Here is a 27,067-nt window from a genome sequence, read left to right on the forward strand (position 1 = left end):
AAAAACCCCGAGATCGAGGGACCGGGAGTCCCTCTGGGTGAGCAGACCTGGTTCTGCCGCCCTTCAGCTGTGTGAACCCCGCCAGAAACTTCCAGATGGGAAAACCAGGACATCCACATATGCTGCTCTTGGGCTGGTTCCTCCCCGGCTCTCTCGCCCTGGTTTTCCTCCTGCCTCACACGAGCTCTTCTTTCCCCCTCTCAGGTCACGGAAGAGACGTGCGTCATCCTCCAGGGCTTGGGCTACTCCTGTGAGTGCCGAGGGCTGATCAACGTGAAAGGCAAGGGCGAACTCAGGACTTACTTTGTCTGCACGGACACAGCCAAGTTTCAGGGGCTGGGCCTGAACTGAGGACTCCAGGTAGACGGGGGACACGCTGGAAGCCAATTCCCTTCTCTGAAGCAAGCTGGGGAGACAAGAGCCTGCCACCAAGGCAGGCCAGGGATGTATGCGCCCATAACCACAGATGATGGCAACTGTGCCTGCCTTCTCTGGGCTTGCGCACGAAGGCCGCTGGGATGTGTGAGCTGCAGCTCCAGCTTGAGGTGGCACTGGCCCACCTCACCACACAGGGACCCGAGTGCCAGGATGGGCCTCCAGGCTCCCCGCTGAGTTTGGCCGCCCCATCTCCCATCCCCCTAAGGTGCAGGACCAGGATGGGTGTCCACATCCTTTCTCCCCGACCAACCGGCAAGAGGAATCTACGCTTTCACTGTAGACTGGCACACAGGACGTCTATTTTAGTATGCGTGGTTTTCCATAGGAAAAAACAAGAAAAACAAAAAAGCATCGCAGACTTTTGTTATTTCTTGCCATCTCTGTCCGCTGGGTTGCTTCAAACGGCTACATTCTGAAACGGGCATTTCCTTTTAAGTAACTTCTTAGATGCCAGATAAAGCCTCTTCCTCCAGGGTCTTCTCGGCCTCTTTAAGCACTGACACTAGTAGGGCTCCCGCAGCGTCCGCTGTCTGCCTCGGGGCTGCAGCGCCGGGGAGGGGGGAACGTGGCTCCTAATGAAAAGGCCAGGAGCTTGGCGGGGACCTGGCTTTCCTTGCGTTGGTGGCTGAGGCCAGCATTCCACGGCAGGGTCAGTCGGGGAGAGCTCAGAAAAAAGGCCCTCGGCACTTCTCTTCAGCCTCCTGCTCTGGGGGCTCTTCCAGCAGTCTTGGCTGCCCCCCCCTTCCCCCAGCTCTCAGCCTGGGCAGAGGAGGCTCTGCAGAGAACCCCTTCGTTCCATTTCGTCAAGCCTCACAGCCAACTTGGAAGAGCTTCAACGGTCTCTGCCCCGTCTTAGGCAGGGGGTGCTGGGGACGCTTCCCTCATCCTGCTCACGAGCACTGAGATGTCTGTGAGCCCCAGTGAAATCAAGGTCGGTGCAAAGCCGGGCTGCCGGGGTGGCGCTTCACGTCCCCTGGGATGGACACAAGCCACCTGCTGGTTCTGCAGGTGGAGAAATCACCAAATTACCCATAGCGGGTGCTGCCACAGACCCAGTGTCTCAAAACCTAGTAGGTGACCTTCACTCTTTACTAAGGATCTTTAGCCCTGAGCTCTCAGAAATGAAACCGAAGGATCTTGCATATAGGAGATCTCAAAAGATGACCCAGGACCGCAGACAGAGCCATGAAGAAGTCAGACCTGCTTCTTTTATTCTGGGGCCTTACACAGCAGTGCTCAGGAATCACTCCTGGTGTGTGTGTGTGTGGTGGTGGTGGTGGGAGGGGGGCGGGTTGGGACACCATCTGGGGTGCTGGGGGGAGTGCTTGGGTCAGCCACATGCAAGGCAAGTGCCCTGCCTGCCTGTACTGTGGCTCCAGCCCCCAGGCCTTCTCGGGAGGGAGAGGCTGGGGCAGAGCAGACCATGTTGAGAGCAGCCTGGAGAAGGGACGGACCCAGAACCTGCACAAAGGTGCCAAGTAGTTCTTGGCAGCTCTGATGGGTCGGATGCAGTTGAAGTCACAATGAAATTTCCAGACCTCGTACAGAGGACTTTATGGGGCTGGGGTGTATATTTTGTATGTTGGTGGCTTGGGTTCGATCCCTGGCACCATGTGGTACCCAACCTGCCAGGGGCCTTCCTCAGGCACTGCTGCAACCCCAGAAACCAAAGAAAAGATGAATTTTTTGTAGAAAACGTTGGTAGGGAAACCAACCTTACAGATTGTTTTCTGGCTTCGACCTGAAGGCTGGGTTGCAGGGAGGCTTGTATGAAAACCTCTGTTCTTAAGTCCAGCAGCGAGTGGGTGTCCATCCTGGAAGGAGGAAGGTCTGGCTGCTGACCGTGGACACAGCAGTTTCTAGGTGCATTTACTCATCACTCCCATTTCTACCCGTGAAAGTGACTTCTTTGCGCTCAGCAACAGACACTGTAACTGGGATCTGAAGAAAACTCAACTGGCAATTATTTTTGTTCTCTATTTCCATAGGGCTGGGATGAGTTTTCCACTTTCAATGTTCAGGTCATAATGAATCAGGCCATAATGAAGAACCGAACATAAAAACCACCTGAAGTTCTTTTGACGCGTTATCAAGCCATTTCTTCAGAGGAGTCACTGTGTTTTATGACAGACACCTTCCTACTTGACCTTCAGAGGGGTCAAGGACATGCCTCACATTCTTCTGTTGCAGGGGCGGAGCAACAGAACAGTGGGTAGGGTGTTTACTTTGCATGTGGCCAACCTGGGTTCGATCCCCAGCATCCCATATGTTCCCCAGAGCACTGCCAAAAGTAATTTCTGAGTACAAAGCCAGGTGTGACCCCCAAAGCAACACCCCCCCAAAAAAAAACCAAAAACAAAATACCATTTTACAACAGTGGCAGCCTTATGACTTTCAATAGTGAAAACTACACCTGAAGTTTTCTGGTTTACTTATTAAGAAATTGCCTAACAAAAAGATGGTTAACTACAGTATACTTTGTGTATATTTCAATGTACAGAAATATGCGGAAAAGGGGGGAACTGGCATACTGAATATGTATGTATAGATCTGTAACATGTTTCAAAATGTTGTATTTCATTTTTAGAAAACACCAGCATTTTTACATTTTTATTTTCATATATTAAATAAGCATTCTGGAAAACCTATATGTCCTAAAGTGCCCTGAATTAAATATTTCTGGTTTTAAGAACTTTAGCTATGTAGACAAAAAAAAAAAAAAGTTTAGGCATCAGGCAGGGCCAGGGAAACAGCTCAGACATGCATGGTGAGGCTGTGAACAGAGTCCCTGATGGGCCCAGCACGGCCAAGTCTGCACTGCTGGGGAGACCCCCTCAACATCAGCAGAACTTGACTGTCAGTCATGGGGAGACCCCCCTCTCCACCAGCAGAGCTTACATGTCATGTCAATTACAGCCTGCCCTGGACTGATCCCTGGCATCACATGGTCCCTCCCACTCTGGCTGGGTGTTGTCCTGAAGGCGCCAGAGCATATTCAGGTGGCCAGGATAATTCTTGTCACCCCAGCACTGAACCTGTGGGCGCTCATATTAAACTGCTAGTCCAATTGGCCAACAGGCAGGGAGCGTTCCCTTTCTCGCTGACCAAAAGATTCAGACATTCAAACTTTTTATTTTTCCTTGGTGTATGTGTGTGTGTGTGTGTGTGTGATACCGGGCAGCGCTCAGAGCTTACTCCTGACTACCCTCAGTTCCACTTTTGGGGGTGCTTGGGGGAACTGTATTTTGTGCCAGGGATCAAACCAGGTAAGTGCCTTACCTACTGTACTAGCTCTCTGGCTACTTTTCCACTTTTTTTTAAAAACATTAGGTCATCTCTAACTTTGGAGTGGGTAGGGAGTTTGCCTTGCATGCGGCCGACCCAGGTTCGATTCCTCGATTCCTCTGACCCTCTCAGAGAGCCCAGCAAGCTACCGAGAGTATCCTGCCCGCATGGCAAAGCCTGGCAAGCTCCCCATGGCGTATTCGATATGCTAAAAACAGTAACAAGAAGTCTCATAATGGAGACATTACTGGTGCCCGCTCGAACAAATCGATGAAGAATGGGAGAACAGAGCTATAGTGCTAACTCTGGAGAGGATTTTTCTTTATTTAATTTGTTCACGATTTGTTTTCAAGGTTAAGGAAACCAGAAAAAAAAAAAAGAAGGAAGTCTTATGTAGAAAGGCTGAGCACGGTTTATACCTGGATGATTGTGGGGTGAGGGGATGGGACAGTCTGGTGACTGTGATGAGTGCTGGACTCCACGACAAGGTCTTCTACTTAGATGCTCAGGTACGTGACTGCTGTATCGCAGATGAAAGGGCCATCGGGTCAGGGCCACTGGGGACAGACAAACATCGACTCCTCTCTAAGCTCAGCCATCCAAGGATGGCTCAGTGTATCTTATTCTTTCACTGTAGTCGAGAGTAACAGTAGAGAGTGAAAAGAAGCACCCTCACAGCTTCCAGTCAGCAAGCTGACCCGACCCAATGTGTGGGCGCTCGGGCCAGGGTGGGGCAGCAGCTGGGGCACCGCCCCATCTCCTACTCACTTCCCTACTCTGGCGGGCAGAGGGGACAACCTAGGACATCCTAAGTTTTTTTTTTTTTTTAATTTTGTGCCAGAAACCCAAGGTCTACCACTTGTGAGACAAGTACTCTGCCCCTGAGTTATATAGCCCAGTCTCTGTCTTGTCATCAAGAGTGGACGTGCTCTCACTGTGCATGCAGACAAGGGGTTGGGGACCCAGTCACTGAGCTGGAGAGAGGCGGGTGCAGCAGGCTCTCCCCCTTCTGGAAGGACACGGCTTGGGGGAGCCCTAGCTCGAAGCCGCACTCGGCCTTCTCAAGGGCTCCTTATCTGAGCACGTCCACCGACAAAGCTGTGATACGTCATGGAACTCTTTGGCTAGAAGATCTCTGATGGGGGCCCAGAATGGTAGGACCGTGGGCAGGGTGCTTGCCTTGCATCTGGCCGACCCAGTACCTCAAAGGGTACCCCCCAGCTCTACCAGAAAAATGATCCCTGCGCAGAGAGCCAGGAGTCAGCCCTGAGTGCAGCTGGCTGTGGCCCCCAAAACCAAAACCAAAACCAACAATATCTTTAATGGGGATTGTGGCAAATGTGGGAAAATAAATGATTTGGGGGATTACGTCTATGGATGGGTGTCATGAAAAAGGCACTTTTTGCTGTGTGAGCTGCTTCTCTCCTTCCCACTTCATCCTCAGAATCAGCCCCAGGTCGAGATCAAGGGTAACTTAGCTGATAGCACAAGATAGCTCATTGAGATTCAGCTTTATTACCTAATAATGGAAGTCCAATCTCTGGAACATTAAAATTAATTGTTCCAAGGTTTAATTAAAAACACAATTTATAAATATTTAATATCTTCTGAAAAGCATCTCCAAGTTAAGAGTGAAAAAATATGTACACAGTCTCTACTCCAATCCCAGCCGCTCACAGCCCGTCGGGTCCACACTCAGCCACTGCCGTTTTCCTAGGGTCTTCCAAATCTAAAAGGAAAAAGAGCTGCCGTCAGCGCCTCCCCCAGTGTTTTAAAAGGGACGGGCAGGGATCAGAGGGACAGGCAGCATCCCGAGTGGGTGTTCGAGATGAAAGGCGCTCATCACTGCTGGCAGACAAATGTGTGACATCACTGATTTCTTTAGACGAGACGAAAAGAATCAAGGTCCACTTCAAACACAGCAAAACAAAAGCTTTAAAGCGTCACCTACAGGGAGAGGCACGGCACCGCCACTCTCCTGGAGACACAGGGGACGTACCTTCTGTTAAATCTACCAAGTTGTTTTCTATGACAGGGGAGGGGACAGAAATCCCCATTGCTTTCCGAACTCCGTACGTGCTGACGATATCACCCGGGGTTACTTGCTGTGCGAGCTCTTTAAGATTATTGGTCACTTGTTCAGCTAGAAAGAAAAATAGTAACAGTTCTAGATACTGAACTACTCTTCCTTTAAATAACCAGAAAACGAAACACAATCCCCAGAACATATAAATGCAAAAAACCCAACAGTTTGGCACTCAGATGAGCCTTTACTGTGAGGCCCTCCCCTACCCCGCCCTGCTCCCAGGGATTTTCCTGTCCCTGACCCCTTACCCTCTTCTGACCAATGGCAACCTACCGAGATGCATTTCCCTGTACGAGGGACCCAGGAGACAGATCATGTTGGGAGGGGGTCTGGCGCTCAGACGCTCGTTCTGGGCTTCCTGGAGTTCCCTGAGCAATTTGGTGGTTTCATCAAGTTTCTTCTGGAACACTTCAGCTTCTGTGTGGTTGGAAAAACATTAAAGAAAATATGGGCAGAGATGTGTGTGGATTTTCTGCAGTAAGCAAGATCTATGCTCTTGGGTTTACTGGATAGTCATCTCAAGGAGAATGAAAGCTCTCACCACCATAAAAATGCCTGCCATTCCCTGAAGCACACCGGACAGAACCGTGGCTTGGCGAATGGCTTATTCATGGGCACCGTGACAGTCTGCTGGGACCGCCTGTGCCCAGTGGTGTTGCCATCAGCCCCCCTGGAGACACTCACCTTCAGAGTCAAACACTTCAATGGGAGCACCAAAGCTCGTGACTGCTTTCAACGCTGTGAGTCTGTCCTGGTTACTGGCATCTAAATGCCCCACTGGCTCTATTTCTGTAATCTGCTGTAGCAGAAAGAAAGAAAATTATTTAAGCCTGCAACAAAACAGTGCTAGCACAAGAAACCATAACCTAACTTCCTCTACGGTGATAAGCTTCTATTCCACCCACTTTTGGGGGCGGGGGGGAGGGGAGGTGTCATGATTCTGATGCCTAGGTAAATATATCTTTTCAGAATACTCCTTGGAAATGCCATTCCCAGAGGCTGGAGAGATAGTACAGGGGGTAAGGTGCCTGCCATCACCAGGACTTTCCCCTAAGCACAGAGTGAGGAGGAAGCCCTAAGCACTGCCAAGTGTGGCCTCAACCCTCCACAGCAAATAAATGACAGTCCTTGTGCTGGGGACGTGGCTGAGTGGCAGAGCACCAGCACTGCATGTGTGAGGCAGGGGATCGAGATCTTGCACCACATGGTCCTGAGTACCACCCAAGGGGTGATCCCTGAGCACCAAACTGGGAGTACCCCAAAGTACTACCAGGTGAGAAGCAATCTCCAACAGCGCCCTCCCTCCCACCACCACTAAACAAAAATTTGCTAAATCTTGGCAAAAAAGTGTTCACAAGGCAACACTTTTCTTTACTTGTCTAATGGACTCTCGTGTTACATCTAGCAAGCATCACTCATCTCAGATGGAACAGACACGTGCATCCTCGGTCCGGGTGAGGGGTAACTACTCTAGAGCTCCGTGAGAGCCCTGTCACTGCCTGTGCTGTGCTTCTGGGGACCAGGACAACGCTTCCTGCTTCTCAGAGTCCACAAACTTGCACCCCTGCCCTCTGAACACAAGATGCTTCCTGGGTTCCTCCACGTCTCAAAGATAAGGGGCACCGGAGAAGACAAATCCTGAAACGGATGGAGCTTCACTTTTAGACTCACAAGACTATGAATTTCTGTCGCCGCAACAACGCTCTTTAGTGACAGGCAAAGCAGGCTATCCGGTAATGGGAATTCAACGATTCCCTTAATCCTTCAAACTGCCCTCCAACCTCAGATGATTTCTACCCCTGACTTCAGACTGGACCTACCAGTGTGGAGAAAAGCCACCTGTGTGACTGGGTGCCAGCAGGACTTAGGTTCTGCATGTGAGTAGGGACTTCGTGGGCTTGCCAGGTCTTACCCAGCCTCCTTTTCCATTTCCAAGATTCCGCTCATTCTCACCCCGTCCCCCCGCACACACAACGTGCCTCCATAAATACCACCTGTCTGTATCGACCTTTACTCGATCTCACATCTTCAACATTTCCCCCCTCAGCTGAAGGGCTCGCGTCTCTCTCATCTCAGTAAACATTTTTCTTTTATATTTTTGGTTCTTGGGCCATACCTGGTCAAGCGCAGGGATCACTCCTGGCAGTGCTCAGGGGACTCATACATGGTGCCAGATCGAATGCAGGTCAGCTGTGACCAAGTGCCTCAGTACTAGGGCTCCGGCCCAACAATTTCTTTATAAATAAAACTACCATTTAGGCCTTTTAAAAAAATTTCCAATCTCTCTTTTCCCTTCTTTCTTTCTCTCTCCCCTCAGCCTCACCTCCCTCCCCATACCCAGCAGTGCTTAGCAGGTCACTTGTGGTAATGCTGGCGGGACCATATGCAATGCTGGTGCCAGGGCCTGATGGGGGGAGGGGTGGCACACGAACACAAGTGCCTTAACCCTTAACCCCTGCACTGTCTCTTGGGCGCCAAAAGATTTCTTAGAGACAAAATTACCTCCGTTTCTTTTGCTGTGTCAAGTGTTCTAGACTGGTCTTCATCCTCAGGTGATGTCTATAAGGAAAACCAAAATAAATCAGACGCTTCTGAGAGACCTTTTTTTTGGAGGGGGGATGTTATGTGGAGAGATGACATTCGGAGCCACAGCTGGCAGAGGCACCGAGGGCTGATTGGGGGGGGTCTGCTGCCTGGCAGCAGGCACCTGTACTCTCCCCTGAGAGCACTTCTGAGCCGCCAATCTCTATTACTGGCGACTTGGACAGCAATAGTTCTATGACCAATAAGACACAGATGTTCAAGAAGGTACTGAGTAAAACCTAAACAAAGCCTGTTTTTAACAACAGGCAAAACTAACAGGAAGACAGAAGGAACCCTTGGAACTATTTTGCATTAACAGAGGCACCCTGGAACCGCATGAACTCCCCCAGCTCTGCCAGGGGTGTCTCTGAGCACAGGGCGAGAGATAAACCCTCAGCACTGCTGGGTGTGGCCCAAAAACAAAATTATAAATAATGTATCACTTATAACATTTTATGTTCTGTGAAAAATTTTGGAAAGAGGAATATTGAATGAAGGGAACTAAAACTTTAAGTATAAAATATATTTCATTAAATAATTAGTAAATTTTTTTGGTTTTGGGGCCATACCTGGCGGGCTCAGGGATCCTCATGAGATGCTGGGGGCTGAACCCAGGTCGCCTGCATGTGAGGAAAGTGCCCTACTCACTGCAGGATAGCTTCGACTCCAAAATACTCAATTTTAGTTCTGGAAGTCATTCAGATTGAGAGGAAGTGCACACTAAAGCTATTCTGGGTCCCCCCCCCCTTTTCTGCTTTATGGGTTACACCCGGTAATGCTCAGGGCATTACTCATGGTGGTGCTTGGGGGCCAATATGGATCGGACCCGGGTTAGCCGCTTGCACTGTCTTTTAATCAGCGTTTTAGGCAGTTCTCAATAAACTTTAAATGGTGTTTGGTTCAGCATTTCTGACAGGTCATTAGGTGCAAGCAGCAATAGTACAGTGAGGGCAGAGAACAAGCGACATAACTCAGCCACCCCAAGTTATGACCCCCCCTCCCCCACCAAGACCCTCTAATTGTAGTGACAAGAAGATTTTGAACATCATTTCTCTTCTACATCAGAAGCAATATTTTCTGTTCTAATCTTGGAGCCAAGTCTGATCTATTCCACTTTATGAGCTATGTCTGAACTAGAGATAATTAACACGTGTTAATGAATGAGAGAAATGAGCAAGGTTTTCTTTTTAGGTGGCAGGGGGTTCCAAGTGGTGCTCAGGAATCACCAGCGGCACCTCTGGCGATTCTTGGCCAACTGGCGGTTCGGTCCAAGTGCTGAGGAAGTGGTGCTACCTGGGGCCCTCAGGGCTGGGGCTCCCCGGGTCAGCCCCAGTGATGGTGGGAGAGGGGAGGGAGATGGTGCGCCTTAACTCCTTCTATTCTCTTAGGCCCAGCTTTGAACTTCAGCTGGCCAAACGTCCAACACCGAGCCCGCAGATCTTCTCTTAAAGCAGCCCTTACAAACCCCTCCTTCCAGTAAATTTTTTTCTTTTTCTTTTTGGGTCATACCTGGCGATGCACAGGGATTACTCCTAGCTCTACATTCAGGAATCACTCCTGGTGGTGCTCAGGGGGACCATATGAGATGCTGGGAATCAAACCCTACCCGCTGTGCTATCACTCCAGCCCCTCTTCTAACTTAAACCTCTGACCACGATTACTCAACAATCAGGAAAAGCACATTCCCGATCTCTGGGGTCAACTCAGTTTTAAGCTAGTGAGCAGGACTTCCCGTTTTTGTTAGTGGAGACACAGCACCTGCTGCCCTCTGAAGTGCAAAGCCCAGTTTCTGACTCCAACATTCCCAAGACTGAGAGATCATGACAATTCTCTGCCGTTCACTGATCCTGGGAGCCCCGTCGCCAACTTCCCTTCATTGTTTTTCACTCCTGGTCTCCAGCCAGGCCGGGCCCTGCCTTGGGGAATGGAGCTCAGCTGTCACGATGGCTAACCCCTGAGCTTTCAGAACATGCAGGGACTTGGGCGCGAGCACTCTCCAGCAGCGTCTTACCGACTCCAGTCCTCGCAGGCTTCGAGAGTGCCCTCCTTTTGTTAACACATCCAGTAAACTGTCTGCCATAACATACGAGTAATCTGGGCATGTGGCCAAAAACTCATGGATGCTGAAAGAGAGTTGTCAGAACAGTCACTTTCGTATGAATCATCTATGTAAATTAAGGACTTCATCCTCCTTTCGTAGCCAACTGTTTCCATCAGGTGCCCTTAATTTATACACAATGAGGTGAAGCTTTCTGCCTAGGCACAACACTGCACTTACGAATTTATCAGTGACAAACTTACCATCACGAGACAATTAGACAACATCAAAAATATAGTAAAAACAAGTGCGTCTCGGGAAACCTGAAGAAAAATCTGACATTAATGGTGGAGGGGTACAGGGTTCATTCTGGGAGGCTCTCGGTCCCCTTTCATTCTGCTCTTATTTTCCCCAGGACTTTCACCCCGTGCCCTCTGGACTGCTCTAGTCGAGGGTCTCAGAGGCACTGCTGGCCAACGTCCAACACCGAGCCCGCAGATCTTCTCTTAAAGCAGCCCTTACAAACCCCTCCTTCCAATAAACAGCAGCAGCACTGCTGCAGGCTTGCACATCTGTGGTTACTTCAGTGAGTCAAAAGTCCCCACTGGCTAACTACTGATCCACCTTGCACCTCAAGCGCCACTCGCCCGACAGCCTATTCCGGCTCCTGCCTCTGTGCGACTTACTCTCTGCACGGCAGTCAGAGCGATCCCCGTGAAAGCAGCCAAGCTCGGGGCTAGCTCAGTGGCGAATACGACCATGGTGGAGCCCACTGTCTTCTAGCCCAAGTGCAATCCCTGCAGCTCTGGGGCTCTCTGGGACCCCCGAGGCCACAGAATGGTATGTCGGCGCACCACGACCAGAGCGTGTTGCCTCACAACTATAAACAGAGAAAAGGAAAGGGGAATCAACTAAAAACAAAACTCAAGCCAGACTGGCTCATCACTCTGCTAAAAACCACCAGTACTTTCCCATCTCACTGAGACCTGGTAACGACCGACTCCCATCTGTTACCTCTGACCAATTTCCCTTTATTCTTTCCATTTCTTACTGTTCTTTTCCAGTGCCAGGCAGGTTCCAACCTCAGGACCTTTATACAGATACAACTCTGGCTGGAATGTTGTTCTTTCAGATGACAGCAATGTTTTGTTTTTTAAACTGCCTTCCGATTTTGCGCTACATTCAACTCCTTAGTAAAGCCCGCCCTCATCCCCTATTTAGAAGTGCGCCCATCCATCCCTTTTCCAATTCTCTCCCATTCTATCTTCCTTTGCTTCCTGATCTTTCTGCAAGGTCTTTGTTACCATCTGACAGGAGGGCAGGGACCTTTGCCAGGACTCATCTCTATGGAATCTTTAGATGAATAATCTAGGAAAAAATTTGTTCATGCTGGCAAGAATGCGGAAGGCATACATAGCTTGTCAAACTGTGACTCAAGGACCTCAGCCTCATGAAAGCCCTGCTGTCAGCACCTTGAATCCAGAAAAGGGAACAGTGCCCCTTTGGTCAGAAAGGTAGGCGAGTATGGCTACAGGGTTAAAGTCTCAACTATAGAGTTAACTAGTGCCAATGTCAAGCTCAGTGCCCCACACGGAGTCGGGACCCTGATAAACCTGATTTCTCCGACTGATGGAAGACCCAGGGAGCCCCACACTTTAAACAGGAAATATATAATACAAGAGGCGCATAGTACAAGATGCTGAATGTAGGTGACTCCGAGAGTCTACTGGTCAAGTAGATGTGCATGTGGGCTGGCTTAGGAGTCAAGTCCTCGTGTCCTTACTCTTAGTTCCTAAACTGATTAAGTTTTTAACTCTTTGTTGCAAAAATGTTACAGGTAAAAAAGCACAACTTTGAATTTCAGACTTGGGGTGAGGGTGTGGGAGGAGAGTGGGGGGGGGAGGGCTGGGCCAAGCAGGTGGTGCTGGGGATAGAACCAGATTTGGCTGGGTGCAAGACAGGTCCCTTGTCTTGGGTGCAAGACAGGTCCCTTGTCCCGAGGGACATAGCATCTTCTAAAAGATAATTTCCTAAGATAGCACAGATGGCTAGTGTCAGAATATATCAGAGAATGGCTCAGTGACAAAATGCAGCTGCCTTGCAAGCCTGAGGCCGTGCTTTTACTATTTTTTTTGTTTACTTTTTTGGAGCGGGCTCCCAAGCAGTGCTGGGGCGGGGGGGGGGGGGGGGCCACAGGGGACACTCCTGATGATACACAGCCAAGTGGCCTGGTTTCTGAACACTCAAGCCCAGAGCAGTGGTGCTGCAGGTTAGCAGGGCCACACCCAACAGTGCTCAGCGGCCTCCAGGGTTCTGGGGGGGTGGGGGTGGGGAACATGCAGTGCCTAGGCTCAAACCTGGGTCTCTGTGCACCCCTGACCCCTGGCCTAAGGCCAGGATTCAGAGCCCTGGGATCACCTACACGCGCAGAATGTGTCAACAGCAGCCCTGTTTCTGTGTCCTCTCCACGCTTACCCCAGTGCCACACAAAGGGTACAATCTCTGGCCACAGACAGGTAGGGGCAAGCACCACAACTCAAGTACGTGATGCGCTGCAAGCACTAGAGCTAAAGATGTATGACCACAACCACCAAGCAACCCCAATGCAAGGAAGGGAAGGGATGGGAGTGGGTAGAAAATATCTCGGTGTACGTGTGTATTCTCTTTTAAAATGTGCGTCTGTATTCTCTCTTAAAGCACGGTAGCACTGTCCTCCCATTGTTCATCTATTTGCTCATGCGGGCTCAGTAAATTCTCCATTGTGAGACTTCTTGTTACTGTTTTTGGCATATTTAATACGTCACGGGTAGCTTGCCAGGCTTTGCTGTGTGGGTGAGATAACTCTCGGTAGCTTGCCAGGCTCTCCGAGAGGGGATTCTCTTTTAAAATTGTTAAATATTTCCCACTTCAAATTGAGAGATAATACAGGGATTAAAGGCTCTTGCCTTCCATATGGCTCATCCCAGTTTGATCCCTGGCACTATTTGGTCTCCCCAAATCACTGGGAGTGATTTCTGAGCAGAGCCAGGTGTGAACCCCTGCTCCCCACCACCTTTTCACTAAAGATGATAACTATAGGTTTGTTTCATTACTATTAACTAAAAATAAAAAATATTGAATACACTATCATTTAAATAACTTTATAAATCTGCTGTCTATAGGGACTCAAAGACATAGTATGGGCCAGCTCTGATTCAAGCCCCAGCACTGTATATGATTTCCTGAGCATGCCAGAGTGAACCCTTGAACAGAGCCAGGAGTGAGCATTGCTGGGTGTGCCCCCACCCAAGTAAAGGCTGTCATCTCTAGCTCACACATGCATATACAGATTTTAGGAAACGTGGCAAGCAGAACTGGGACACACCTGAAGTCACTTGGAAGATCAGAGTCTTCGCCATATGTTGAATAGATTAAGTCAGAGTCATCTTTGCTGATATTTGCAAACGTGGAATCATAATGTGGAGCATAAGAACTGTAGGGTCCGTAATTCAAGTACAATACTGTTGATAAAGTAAAATACATTATTTTTTAATGTGTCTATTTTTTGTCTTTACATTATTAAAGTGTTTAAATATTATTTCTAACTTTGCTGCTTTATTAATTGGCATACAAAGCTTACCTCCCCAAGTCACAAACAATTTTTTTTCACCAAGAGACTAAAACTCGGGTTCCCCACCCTCCTGCTCCGCCCAGCAGTGCTCAGGTGTTACTCCTCGCTCTGCACTCAGGAATCACTCCTGGCAGTGCTTGAGGATGTAGGATGAGGGGAACTGAACCCTGGTTAGCTGTGTACGAGGCAAACACCCTACCGGCTGTACTAATCTCTCCAGCCCCCACAGAACTCTTCTGAATACTATCAATATGTGGTCTTTCAGTTTCTCCCGAATAAAACTTCTACTCCCAAGAGAGTCAACAAGGTGAAAATGGTAATGATGCTATCCCCCTTCAACTTCCTGAAACAGATAAGAGAACAAACCTGACCACCGTGTGGAGCCTTACCTGGAGTTACTTTGTTCCTCTTATCTTCCTTAAACCCTTGCAGAGTATTCACTCCGGACTGCAGCCTTCCGGTCGTCATTCCCAACCTCACAGGGCAGTAGCCTGGCTCTGGAAACACAGCCAAGTGTCACTGCGGGGGCACTTGATGCCAGGCCCACGTGCGCTGCAGGGGACTGCCTCTTGCCCTCTACTGGGCTCTGTGGAGAAGGCCGCACAGACTTTACTGGACCCACTTTCCATGGAGGACAGTCTGAGCTTAGAAAGGCAGAAATGGAGCCAGGACAAATCCTAATTTCCATTTTATTCCAGTGATTTCTGAAATTCTTTATAATCACACTATTTTAAACACTGACCTTTAAAAGTGTCAAGATGGCGTTAAACCAGTAAAAAAGCTCAGTAAAAGAACAACTACGGGAAAATACCTGGGTTGAAGAGAAACTCATAATAAAACCAAGATACCTAATGAGGCACACTTCTACTGTAGGATGAGGGACAGCCTTTAAAGATATGACCTCGGGGCTAGAGTACAGCAGGGAGAGCGCCCAGAGTAAACAATCACTGAGATGTTTCTGAAGGGTAGGAAAGATAGGTTAGCTGTAAGCAGGGAAACACGGTATCTAGACTAGCTCTTTACAATCATGACAGAGTCACATTCATCACAGCTGCCTTAGTGAACCAGGGTCCTGCCCTTCATCGAGCCGCATCAGCTTATGCAGAGTTCAATTCTGTGCTCCTACCTCCTACAATGGGATCCACAGGATGCAGAAGTCCTAATGTTGTTGTCCCATCTGGCTTTCTTCTTTCAAACTCACACTGCAATAAATCAAGGGACTCAAATGGCATACATGGTGATACGCACAAAGTGACATTAGAAAGCCTGTCGAGTATAATTAACTCATACTACAGACAATACCTAGATAGTGGCTTTCACACCTGTCTCATGTGTACATATGCTGATGGGCTAAAGATATGGAATTTAAGAGAAGTCAGAATTTTAAAGAACCATATGGATCATTAAGACCACCTACCTGTTTCTACTCTTAAAAAGGCGACTAATGGCCTACGAAAGGGGTATGATTTTCACCATAATCATGAATTAATCCATTTGGTTTTTAAAACTAACATGACAAATGTATGATAATATTTCAAAAGACCAGAGTATACTGTGTTACATTTAAGTATGCGGTTCATTTCCTATTTCAAAACATGTTAACTTCATTAAAGTGGAACTGCGGAGACATCTTGGGGGCGGGGACTCTGCCTGTGGGCAGCCCTGGTCCAACAGGGGCACTGCGTGGTCCCCCAAAAGCCTGAGAAGCAACCCTTGAGCACTGAGCCTGGAGGAGCCTGAGCACAATGCTCTGTGGGACCCAGAAACCACAAAGTCAGGATGAGTTATGTCTTCTACAAACAAACATGCATTTTTTTCTTCCATGGAGTGTCATACAAGGAGCTCCACGACACACATACTTAAAAGTTAGAAGCAATTTAGGCTCGCTCTTCAAGACTGTGCTCTCCCCTGATCACTTTCTCGCGTGCTTGTCTCAATGTTTTTTTGCTAATGTCCACTCTGGAAAAGTCTGTGTTCTCTCAAAAACACACTTTTCCCTCGCTCTACCCTCACATCTAAGTGTAAACAAGAACTACCTTCCTTCACACACACGTAAAAGGCCAAAGTAACTGAAAACGAAACATTTCTGACAGACACCGTAAGCGGGTGCGAGAAGAAAGGAAGGCGCCATCACCTGACTATTAACAAGCCGCCTGGTCAGCTTCCCTCCGGAGTCCTTCACGATGCGGTCAATCTGCTCCTGCTCTCTTTCCAAGGTACTGCTCTTACACCTGTCGTCAAGCATATCCCTGTCTTTCCTGAAAATACACATCATCATGAAGTTAAAAAAAGAAAAAGGACCGAATACATTGGTTAGTTTCCTTTCAGGGGCCAACATTACTTGCCCTTAGTTTGTCGCCAAATAAAAACAAAAACCCACATACTTTTATGTCAAATATATGTATGAGGGGACACAATGTGTTTTTAACATTCAATTTTAGAATTAAAGTTTTACATTTATTTTTGGTTTGGGGGCCACTCCTGGTGGTGCTCAGGGCTTACACCTGGCTCTGCACACTCAGAGATCACTTCTGGCGGGCCTGGGGGGGGCCACGTGGGATGCCAGGGATCGAACCCAGGTCAGCTGTGTGCACAGCAAGTGCCCTACCTGCTGTACTATCTCTCTGGCCCCGTAACTTTCATTTAAAATATATATATATATATTTTTTGCTTTTTGGGTCCCATCCAGTGATGCTCAGGGGTTACTCCTGGCTTTGCACTCACTCAGGAATTACTACTGGCGGTTCTTGGGGGACCATATGAGATGTCAGGGATTGAACCCGGGTTGGCCACGTGCAAGGCAAATGACCTACCTGTTGTACTATCACTCCAGCCCCTTAAATTGTGTAAGTTTGAGAAAAAAAACCTTTGTCACCAGTTCACTTTCCTTACATCATGGCAGTAGAAATCCCTGACCGCTAATTAAACTCTAATGGACAGTGAGATGCTGGGCATTAGAGACTGCAACTGCAGGGCTGTGCTGGATTCTGCTGGACACTGCTGAGCCCTGTGACTCATCACTGGTTCAGCCCAAGGACAGCAAGGGACACACGGACACATACAGACACACACAAACACGTGTCTCAAGGGTGGTGCATCCATTAAGGAAGCAGCTTAAACTATTTTTAGGCATTAACTGTTGCCTCAATTCCTTCACGAAATGAGGTAATACATATTTTTGTCTTAAAATAGATTTGTTTAAACAAACGAATTGAAAGAGTCCCTAGAGATAATTCTTTCAGTATTAAAATTTAGGTATTAAGCTTCCTTAATTCTACTACACATTCTGTACTATTCTCTGAACTGTCAGAACAATTTCAGACCCCTGCCTCAATTAATGTGGAAAAAAAACAGCTTAACTCTTCACCTCAGGAATCCAGTCTTTACCTTTTGTTTTCTTTGTTGGGACTCTTGAAGGCGGGTGCATCAGGGTCCCCAGAGCCCTCCCTCTCCCTGGGCCAGCCAGCGCTGTCCTCCCCACTCTGAGACGTGTCTGCTCTATCTTTCTGCTTCCGACTTTTCTGCAAGTCTGCCATGAAGTCAATACTCTGTTTCAGGCTTTGAATTCTCTCCTAAAACACAAAACAAGACAAAATAACTTACTCTATGACTGTCACTGATTTTTGAAAGCAACACACTTCCCCTCACAAAAATTTTGTACTTATCCTACTATTAACGAGGGGAAAAAATAAACAACTCATGAAGTATTATTTTAAAAGTAAGATTTAATAGCCATCATGCTAAATATACTAGCATAATGGCTACTAAACCTTAGCATGCACTTATCCCTGGTTGGATCCTCAATACCCCATACAGTTCCCTGAGCACGGCCAGAAGTGACTCCTGGGCACAGAGCCAGGAGTAAGCCCTGAGGAGCCTGGGGTGTGGTCCATAAATAAAAACCAAGAAGTTAAAATATTTAATAGAGGGGCTGGAGCGATAGCACAGTGGGTAGGGCGTTTGCCTTGCACGCGGCTGACCCAGGTTCAATTCCCAGCATCCCATATGGTCTTCCGAGCACTGCCAGGAGTAATTCCTGAGATCATGAGCCAGGAGTAACCCCTGAGCATTGCCAGGTGGGACCAAAAAAAAATTTTTTTTTAATAGAATGGATTATCTTTTCAAAACATCAATCTCTTTAGAACCTAAAGTATATATAGTTACATCATCTTAAGGTATTGTAAGGTAAGCACTGATGACTGGGATATTTCTCTCTGTAGTGTGCCTCAAGGAGACCAACAGTTCTTCCCTAAGTGTGTGATGTGTACATAACAGTTTTGTTATGCGCGCATAATGTTCTAACCGAAAAAATTCAGTTTCTATCTTGTGAACCATGTGCTAAGTTTCCACTGAACTGATACGCTGTGAAAGTTTCATTGTGGTTAAGGGACTGATGATTCTGGAAATATGCCTGGTCAGATCTGACAGATTTGTTCCTAGTGCTTACTCTGCCTTTTAATGGCAGAAAGCTGCTGGACAGAATAGAATGTGCCACCCTATTAGGGTTGCATAGCAACAATAGGGAATTTTGCAGAATGGAACCTAAGAAGTGGGAATGATAACCAGTAACTTAAAAATAAGAACCAGTAAGCCCAGCAGTGCTAAATGACTAACTTAAGGCCACAAAACTTGTCTCAAATGAATCTTTTTGTCATCGTTCTCTGCTACATACTCTGCTACACTGTAGTGCAAATGTGAGGCCTTCCAAAAGTGAGTCTACTCTCTTTAATGAGATTTCCCCCTAAAGTAGTTATGGCCTATTAAAGTAGTGTATTTTTTCCATAAAGAATGAAAGTAAAGGTACTGCACTGCACTGTCCTCCTGTTGTTCATCGATCTGCTCGACGGGCCCAGTAACGTCTCCATCGTGAGACTTGTTGTTACTGTGTTTGGCATATCGATTATGTCACGGGCAGCTTGCCAGACTTTTGCCGTGCGGGCGAGATACTCTCAGTAGCTTACCGGGCTCTCTGAGAGGGGTGGAGGAATTGAACCTGGCTTGGCCAGGCCAGCTGCGTGCAAGGCAAACACCCTACTGCCAAGAAATAAAAATTTGATTTATAATTCGCAGAGAAATAGTGCCAATAGGTCTATTATCACAGTGTTTTTCTAATCAGCATTATTCATATTAGCAAAGCAGAACTTTATCGAGTATTTAATAATGAGCATTTCCCCAGTTAATATATTACATGCACTTTCTCTTTATTTAAAATATCTTTAATAGGGGCTGCAGGTAGAGTGATTGCCTTGCACGTGGTTGACCCAGGTTTGATTCCACACTTCCTATGTCGCTAGGGGTGATCCCTGAGCACAGAGACAGAAGAAAGCTCTGAGCACCCCCAGGTATGGCACCAAAATAAGAACAAACAAAACAATGTTATAGAGCTCACTCTACAAACATACATGTTAATTTATGTCTAGTAGAGTGATTAAGTATGTTTTCTTAACATGCACAAAATTAATTTAGAGAAATTTTCTATTCATTATACTTTGAAAAACCATGTCTTTTTCATTTTTGGTAACTGTAAGTCTCCAAACCTGCACACTGTATTCATCCCTGCTATACAGCATTAAGTTCCAAAATCTTCTCTGCCATTAAATAACAGTTAACACTTAGTAAGTGCTGATCCTTATACCATGCATAATTCTATGAGGTTATGAGGTAAGTTATGTGGTAAGAAAAAGGCTTGAGAAGGAATATGGTTTTCCAGCATCTTCAAGCCAGGACTTCTGCCTCTTCCATTTAAAGGTCATTAGGATATAAACAGTCTTGTTTTTATTATGTTGCAGGATCCTAGTATTAATACTGGTGACCAAAAAATTTATTCTTTGTATGCCCATGTTTTACAAGAATATCATGTCTACTATTTGTGTGTAACAGGAAAAAAAAAATCTTTTACTAAATGTAAAAAAAAAAAAAGACTGTTCAGAGAAAGGTATGCTGGACTCTCTTGGCAGCACTACTATTAAAGGACTTAAGTCAGAAGGTCTAAACATAAGGATTTAAAAATCACTGTTATGGGCTGGAGTGATAGCACAGCAGGTAGGGCATTTGCCTTGCAGGCAGCCGACCGGGGTTCGATACTCAGCATCCCATATGGTCCCCTGAGCACCACCAGGAGTAATTCCTGAGTGCATAAGCCAGGAGTAACCCCTGTGCATTGCCGGATGTTACCCAAAAAGCAAAATAAATAAATAAATAAATAAATAAAATCACTTTGTAAGGCTCTCTCCCATCTAGGTGGAGAGAAGAGTCAACAGCAAGCTCTAGCACAGGATGAGGAAGTCTGAAGAGGAAGAGACCTGGAAAGAAGGAAGAAACAGAGAAAGAAAGTGGAAAGTGGAAAAGAAAGTCTATCTTCTGCATATTCAGTCATCCCATCCCAGTAAAATTCAATAGAAGAATACTTTTGAAGCTGTATTAACTATATATTAAAAGAGAAAATAATTTTGAAGTTGATTAATCTATTCTAGATGTTATTCCTATAAGTTGTCTCTAAAAAAGTTATAGTGACTAAAAAATTTCATTCACTGGATGGACTTTGACATTAGCATCTTTTATACAACAATAACATCTTTATATTTCCCTTTCTGGCCAAGCTGGGCTTATATTATCGTTTCTGAAGTTTTTAGGAAAGAGTGGAAATTGATGTATAAATATTAAGGGTGCAAGAAAATCACCAATTCCAATTCGGAGCCAAACACACACTCAGGTATCTGTATGCTGGGGCTTCAACCTGCTAATCAAGTCACATGCAAGTGTGAGCCACGGTGGAATGCACCGGTGTGAAGATGTCAATGTAAACCATGGTAGTTGATCATCATAAAAACCTGAACTACTGTATACATCTACACACAACTCATTTCTGTCCAGTAAATCCTGAGTTTAAGGTCATGCTTTTCGTTCTGGCTTTTCACCTTCTGTGAATGTCTTGCTTCCACTCATTTCTTCCTTGCAAACTTCCTCTCCTGCCTTGTTATTCTCTATCATACCACTTCTCAGACCAGCTTTTTACCTAGAATCAGCGCATTTATGCAAGCAAGTACCCTGGGCTCACAGATGAAATTGTCCCTACAGAAGTGACGATCGAGGCCCACAGTGGTTACTGTTTTCTTAAGGTTCACAATTCGGTGTAAAAGAACTAAAACCCAAACCCAATCTTGTTGCTTTCTACTGTGCTGTGGCACAGTGCCGATGCCCTCAGCAATCTTCCAGCTTATTCAAGCTGTGAGGAAGACTTCCGAAACCTATCTGGCAAGCTCTCCTCTCCCCCAGCAGATGCACAGCAACCTTCTCAAGAACTGTCATCAGCGGTCCCTCTGAAACCACTTATGCAGCGCTCTGTCACTATCTCTGGTATCTCCCTGTTCTGGGTAGAAGTTATCGGGTTCAAACTTGCTCGAGAAGCTTGGGGATGACATTATCTGTGGCTGTGCACATTCCTCCTATCTCCAATGCCTGCCTGATCCCCCCAAAGACCAGCTTTTGTGCTTCAGGGAGGGTGACTTCTGTGGGGAGGTGGCTTTGAGGCAGTTACAAGTTACTGCTCATTCATATCTCATTTCCTTCTACTTAAACACTCCCGTGCTTTGCCAGCACATTAGATTCCATAACTCAATGGGAACGAGAGAGCTATCCTCTGAAAGGTCTCATAATTCATCTCATCAAGTTTATCCCGGAATTCAGATTGATGTTTTGTTCAGAGCAAAAAGAAGTTTATCCGGTGAGTATCAATTCATGTCTCCCTAAATAAGTAAGTACAAGAATCAATTCCAAATAAGAATCTTCCTGCTGTGATTCTTTTCTCTATATTAAAGTTTTTCACTTATGGGATGAACTCCCCAGAATCCCATATGATCCCCCAAGCACCTCCAGGAGTATTTCCTAGAGCAGAGCCAGGAGTAACCAACCCCTGAACATCACTGGTGTGGCCTAAAAACCAAAAAAATAAAACACTGCATTGTTACATATAACAGAAAAAACGGAATACAGATTTTAAAATGTTACTTATGACACGTAGTTTTCTTTACCTGGCTAAGAATTTTCATCCCTGAGTGCAACAGCTTCTTTGCAGCTTTATAATAAATGGTCTCTGGTTTGTTGTAAATCATAGCATTAGTACACATTAGCTTGAAGTTATCCTGCAGAGAAAGCATTAGGAGAAAATACATTAAAATTATGTACCTCTTGTTCTGATTTGAATCATATAGGAACTTGTAAATTTAAAAAGAAAAAATGAAAAGCAGAAATCCCTTCTACTGTTCTATTTAGTGAACAATATTAAGAACAATTTTTTTTAATAAGACTAACAAACTACTGTCAAATTAACTTATTCTACATATTCTTTAACTTCCAATTTTTTGGGGGTGTTGGTGGCAATGCTCAGAGGTCACTGCTGGCTCTGTACTCAAATCACCCCTGGCAGTTCTCAGGGGACCATATGGCCACATGCCAGAGATCAGACCCGGGTTGGCTGTGTGCAGGGTAAGTGCCCTATCTGCTTCCCTACCTGCTATACTATAGTTCTGGCCCTAATATCCTTTAAATTCTTAAACACTACATAGTGTTTAAATTCTTAAACACTACATAGTGTTTAAATTCTTAAACACTACATAGTAACATATAAACACTACATAGTAACATATAAACTAAATTTCAGATAAAATTTCTATATAGATTCTGTTGAACACAAGATAATCTCACTACACTCAGAAAAGATTTAAAAAAAAAATCAATCTACGTTGTGTTTCCTACTTATTCAAATTAACTGAGAATGGGGCCAAAGAGCTAGCTCAATGGGCTAAAGACAAGCTTTTGCATGCAGGAGGCCTAGGTTCTGCTGCTGGAACATGGTCGGTCCCTTGAATACTTGGAGTGACCCCAAGCTGAGCCTGGAGTAGCCCCAAAGCAGTACCAGGTATGGCCCCCAAACAAAATATGTAACTTAGGAAAAAAGTTAAAATATTTACAGTAATTTTACATGGATACTTGGATACTACCAAAAACTAAACATAATTCGCCAACTATTGCAAAAGTTTGTCAGTGTGAACTAAAGCACAACTTCAAAGAGTTCATGTGATCAGAAGTAAATGATTAGAACTATAATTCTGACCTGAATTTCTAAGTGTGGGGCCTGCGAGAGAGAGCACAGCGGAAGACCTTTGCCTTAAATATAGACAATTCGAATTAGATCCCCAGCAACCCCTATGGTCCCCCCAAACAATGCCAGGGGTAACTCCTGAACACAAGGCTTATCTGTCCCCCATTCCCCAAACAAATAAAAAATTTTCTAAGTGTTCACAAGTGTTCGAGAATTCAATTCCAATGAATATTTTCATGGATAATTTTTATATTGTACAAAGTGATATCAAAGGTATTGCTAAATTAAAGAAAAAAGGTTCTCCAAAAATCTTTGAATCCTGCCATTCCCAAACCAAACCCTACTACTTAGTAACTAGTAATGGGGGCTGGAGCAATAGCACAGCAGGTATGGCGTTTGCCTTGCATGAGGCCAACTTGGGTTCGATTTCCAGCATCCTATATAGTCCCCTGAGCACCACCAGTAGTAATTCCCGAGTGCATGAGCCAGGAGTAACGCGTGTGCACTGCTGGGTATGACCCCCCAAAAAACCTAAAATAAAACAAAAGAAAACAAAACAAACTAGTAATGACAGCTAAACAGGTAAACTGAATTTAGTTAAAAAATATGCGAAGTCTGGTTCGTTTGAGAATTACAATAAATTTGGCATTAAATTTAAACAGGAAAACTTTATGTGGATTCTCAACTCCTGGCCAACCCTCTAATCAGTTACAATTTTGCCAGGTCCTGGACCTGAAAGAACTAGATGAAGGTATATATCCATGTGTCAAATGTGTGTTGACACAACACAAAAACAATCATGCAAATCTAGCAAGGGTCCTGGTCCCTGAAAGCATGCAAAAAGTTTACTTTCCACATAATTGGAAAAAAGGGGGGGGGGGGGAGGAAGCACAGGCTACTGAGCTTATTAAATTAGCTAATAAATATTACTTTGCACGCAGCCAACATGGCCAACCCATGTTCGATTCCTCTGCCCCTCTTGGAGAGCCCGGCAAGCTACCGCGAGAGTATCTCGCCCGCAGGGCAAAGCCTGCCAAGCTCCCCGTGATGTATTTGATATGCCAAACACAGTAACAAGTCTCACAGTGTTACTGGGCCCGCTCGAGCAACGGGAGGACTGTGACCGTGACCATGACCGTGGGCTAGAAAAAAATGTAGCAATGTAGAAAATTCTAAACTTAAAAAGTTTATTCTCCTTGATAAATGCTTCCTCAAAAACACCTGGGTGTGGCACACTTTCTCCTTTCTCCTGTCACCATAACAGAAAGATCAGAGAAAAAGTTTTCCAGAAAAAAGAATTGTGAAAAAATTTTCCATTAAGCAATACTGTCAGAAAAACACCAAAATATGCTGAGACATTTCTAGTCTAATTTTCACCAGATGAAAAGTCAGGAAAAGTTTCCATTTTTGATTACAAGAGAATGTTACTTATTTTTCAGAGTAAGTGGAATATTATTTATTTGCTCATATTTGTAATTACGATTAAGTGCTGGTGTTATTAATCTGTCTCAGCTGATAGTCACCTAGATAAAAAAGAAGACAAAGATAATGTTTCATTTTATTTTCCTGATATAACTGATTATGGTCTAGTTTTTAGGTGATCACTACAATGCTTAATCAGAATATAAAAGATATGATCAAAACCAGAAAACTTTGAGGTGGTGGTTTGGTGGGGAACACATTAAAAAGCACAGAAATAGGGGCTGGAACAATAGCACAGCAAGTAGGGCATTTGCCATGCTCACACCCGACCTGGGTTCGATTCCCAGCATCCCATATGGTCCCCCGAGCACTGCCAGGAGTAATTCCTGAATGAAGAGCTAGGAGTAACCCCTGAGCATCGCTGGATGTGACCCAAAAAACAAACAAACAAAAAGCACAGAAATATTTTTCTTTGAAGAGCAACAGAAATACATGCCTCTGAAACTGACATACACCAAGGCTACTTGGAGATGAAATCTTGGTGGCTTAGGGTTCTTGACTTGTAAACCTTCTTTTTTTGAGGGGGGTTGAGGGGGGAATTGCCTTCCAAGATCAATGCTCAAGGGGCCTGGGGAGTGTTCCCAGAGATACTCAAAAAACTGGCCGGGTGGGTCAAACTAGGCCTGAGGGCCTGGAGAGCCTCTCCCAGAAGTGCCCAGGAGCCTTCAGGGTTACATCCAGCAGTGCTTAGGGACGAGCACAGTCCTTACACAGCAGTGCTGGTGACTTTCCAGGGCTACCTCCAGCAGTGCTCCGGAGATCATGCTGTGTCTGGGATGGATGTGCCAACTTTGTAGGGGGCTTTGTGTATATACCCTTCAATCTATCTCCCTAGCCCGACTACCATCTTAAAGTGGAAGTATGCCCCCCCACCCAAAAGACCTGAAGCACATTTAGGGAGCAACTGACTTTTATCAAAATAGAAAATATAATTAAAAATGTAAATAAAAAAATAAGACATTTACAAGTCAAGAACCCTAAGCCACCAAGATATAATTAAGCTTCCGGACAAATCAATGTACATCTTAGATATTTGCAAATAAAAAACAAAGAGCTGGAGAGAGAGAACAGAAGGAAGTGCTTATCATGTGGTTGCGACTGGGAGCCTCATCTGAATTGCAAACATTGCACACAGAGCCTGAGCACAGTCAGGTGTGGCCCCTGAACACCACTGGCTATGGCCCCCAAACAAGGGGAAAACAAACAAACCTAAAATTAAACTAGTCTGGAGGCTGTACTATCATTTTAAGGTTGAAAAATACATTGTGAATGTATCAAATTCAAAATTTTACTAAAAAAGTAGCAGATGGCCTAATTGCATTCTGCTTTCTATCACTAAGCTCAAAAACATATTGTAAAACAGAAAAAAAATAGATTTTAGGTATTAAAACAAAATTCATTCTTCACAAAACAAATAGCTAAGCAAAAAAGATTCTGAGTGAGATATACACTTCTTCCAAGCTTTTGTACAACAGGATCCAAGAACCTGATTCTCATTGAATAGAAAATATTTATATTATAGCTCAGTCTTTTTCTCCCATCATAAGTATCTACAATTACCTTCAGTTCTTCTATGGACTGGTAGTCATTGTTCTTGATCTTTTCTTTCATGGTACTAAAATCCATTGGGTGTTTAATGATCATGGAGTAGCCGGGAGCAATAAAATCAGTCACAGGAAATGAAAAGAAAGCACTTGGGTCTTTCCTGTGAAGATGTGAAAAGGGCAATTTTATTTCTTTTACAAACAAATCTATTGGTCTAGGAACAAAAGACAGAGGAAACCCTTTTGGTATAAGAAATAAATTTATGGTGTGCTAACAAGCATTTCACTGAAAATGGAAGGAATGATTTCAGGGACTAATAGCTATTTGATAACAATGGTAACAGGTTTTTACACACTAGTGGAACAGGTAAGACAGAGACTCTTTTTAAGTATGCAGTCTTAGGGATAAAGAGATAGCTTGATGAATTCAAGACCCGCACCATGTGGTCCCCTCATCAGTGTGGAGCAGCCTCTGAACACCAGCAGGTATGGATCTAAAGCCAAAACCAAAAAAATAAATAAAAAGGGGGAAGGATGCCTGAAAGACGGTGGAGGGGGTGAGGGCTTGCCTTGAATGTGGAACCCAGTTTGATCCAGGTATCACATAAGGTTCTCTGAAAACTGGCTGGAAGAGGTTCCTAGCACAGAGCCAGGAGTAAACTCTGAGAACAGCTGTGGGGCTGGAGAGATAATACAGACTGAGACTCATGCCTTGCTGGAGACTGATCCCCAGTACCCCATGGTCACCTAAGAATTGCTGGGTGTGGCCCTAGAGTACCCCAAACACCATCCAGGGTAGCTGAGATAATTCCCCACATGGCAAGGCCCAAGCAGCACAACATTCTCAAGCTGCTGGCTCAGCTGGCAGAACATCACTGGAAGGGAAAGGTCCCAGGGCAGC

General features: G+C 45.6%; 2 protein-coding genes across 4 annotated transcripts in view; one reads left to right on the forward strand and one right to left on the reverse strand.

Annotated features, from left to right (window-relative positions):
* The window catches only part of ADCY7 (adenylate cyclase 7), a 53,281-nt gene extending 52,368 nt beyond the window's left edge, over positions 1-913 (forward strand). For both annotated transcript variants that reach the window (XM_056136256.1, XM_056136257.1), the window contains exon 26: positions 205-913. In XM_056136256.1, the coding sequence (XP_055992231.1) occupies positions 205-351 (147 nt within the window). In that variant the 3' untranslated portion in view covers positions 352-913. The remainder of the gene's footprint in view (positions 1-204) is intronic.
* A 4,306-nt stretch (positions 914-5,219) lies between these two features.
* BRD7 (bromodomain containing 7) overlaps positions 5,220-27,067 on the reverse strand; it is a 36,649-nt gene continuing 14,801 nt past the window's right edge. The window contains exons 5-17 of one of the 2 annotated variants that reach the window (XM_056135990.1): positions 26,183-26,327; positions 22,071-22,181; positions 17,428-17,612; positions 16,175-16,298; positions 15,167-15,242; positions 14,430-14,537; positions 13,795-13,930; positions 10,404-10,515; positions 8,312-8,368; positions 6,494-6,605; positions 6,083-6,226; positions 5,723-5,866; positions 5,220-5,452 (exon numbers count right to left, since the gene is read on the reverse strand). In XM_056135990.1, coding sequence (XP_055991965.1) covers positions 5,397-5,452; positions 5,723-5,866; positions 6,083-6,226; positions 6,494-6,605; positions 8,312-8,368; positions 10,404-10,515; positions 13,795-13,930; positions 14,430-14,537; positions 15,167-15,242; positions 16,175-16,298; positions 17,428-17,612; positions 22,071-22,181; positions 26,183-26,327 — 1,510 coding nt within the window. In that variant the 3' untranslated portion in view covers positions 5,220-5,396. Of the gene's footprint in view, positions 5,453-5,722; positions 5,867-6,082; positions 6,227-6,493; positions 6,609-8,311; positions 8,369-10,403; positions 10,516-13,794; positions 13,931-14,429; positions 14,538-15,166; positions 15,243-16,174; positions 16,299-17,427; positions 17,613-22,070; positions 22,182-26,182; positions 26,328-27,067 lie in introns of both variants that reach the window. The other variant, XM_056135989.1, reaches the window with a different exon arrangement.

This window comes from Sorex fumeus, unplaced genomic scaffold (genome assembly GCF_029834395.1).
Source record: "Sorex fumeus unplaced genomic scaffold, SorFum_2.1 ptg000122l, whole genome shotgun sequence".
NCBI classification, from domain to species: Eukaryota; Metazoa; Chordata; class Mammalia; order Eulipotyphla; family Soricidae; genus Sorex; species Sorex fumeus.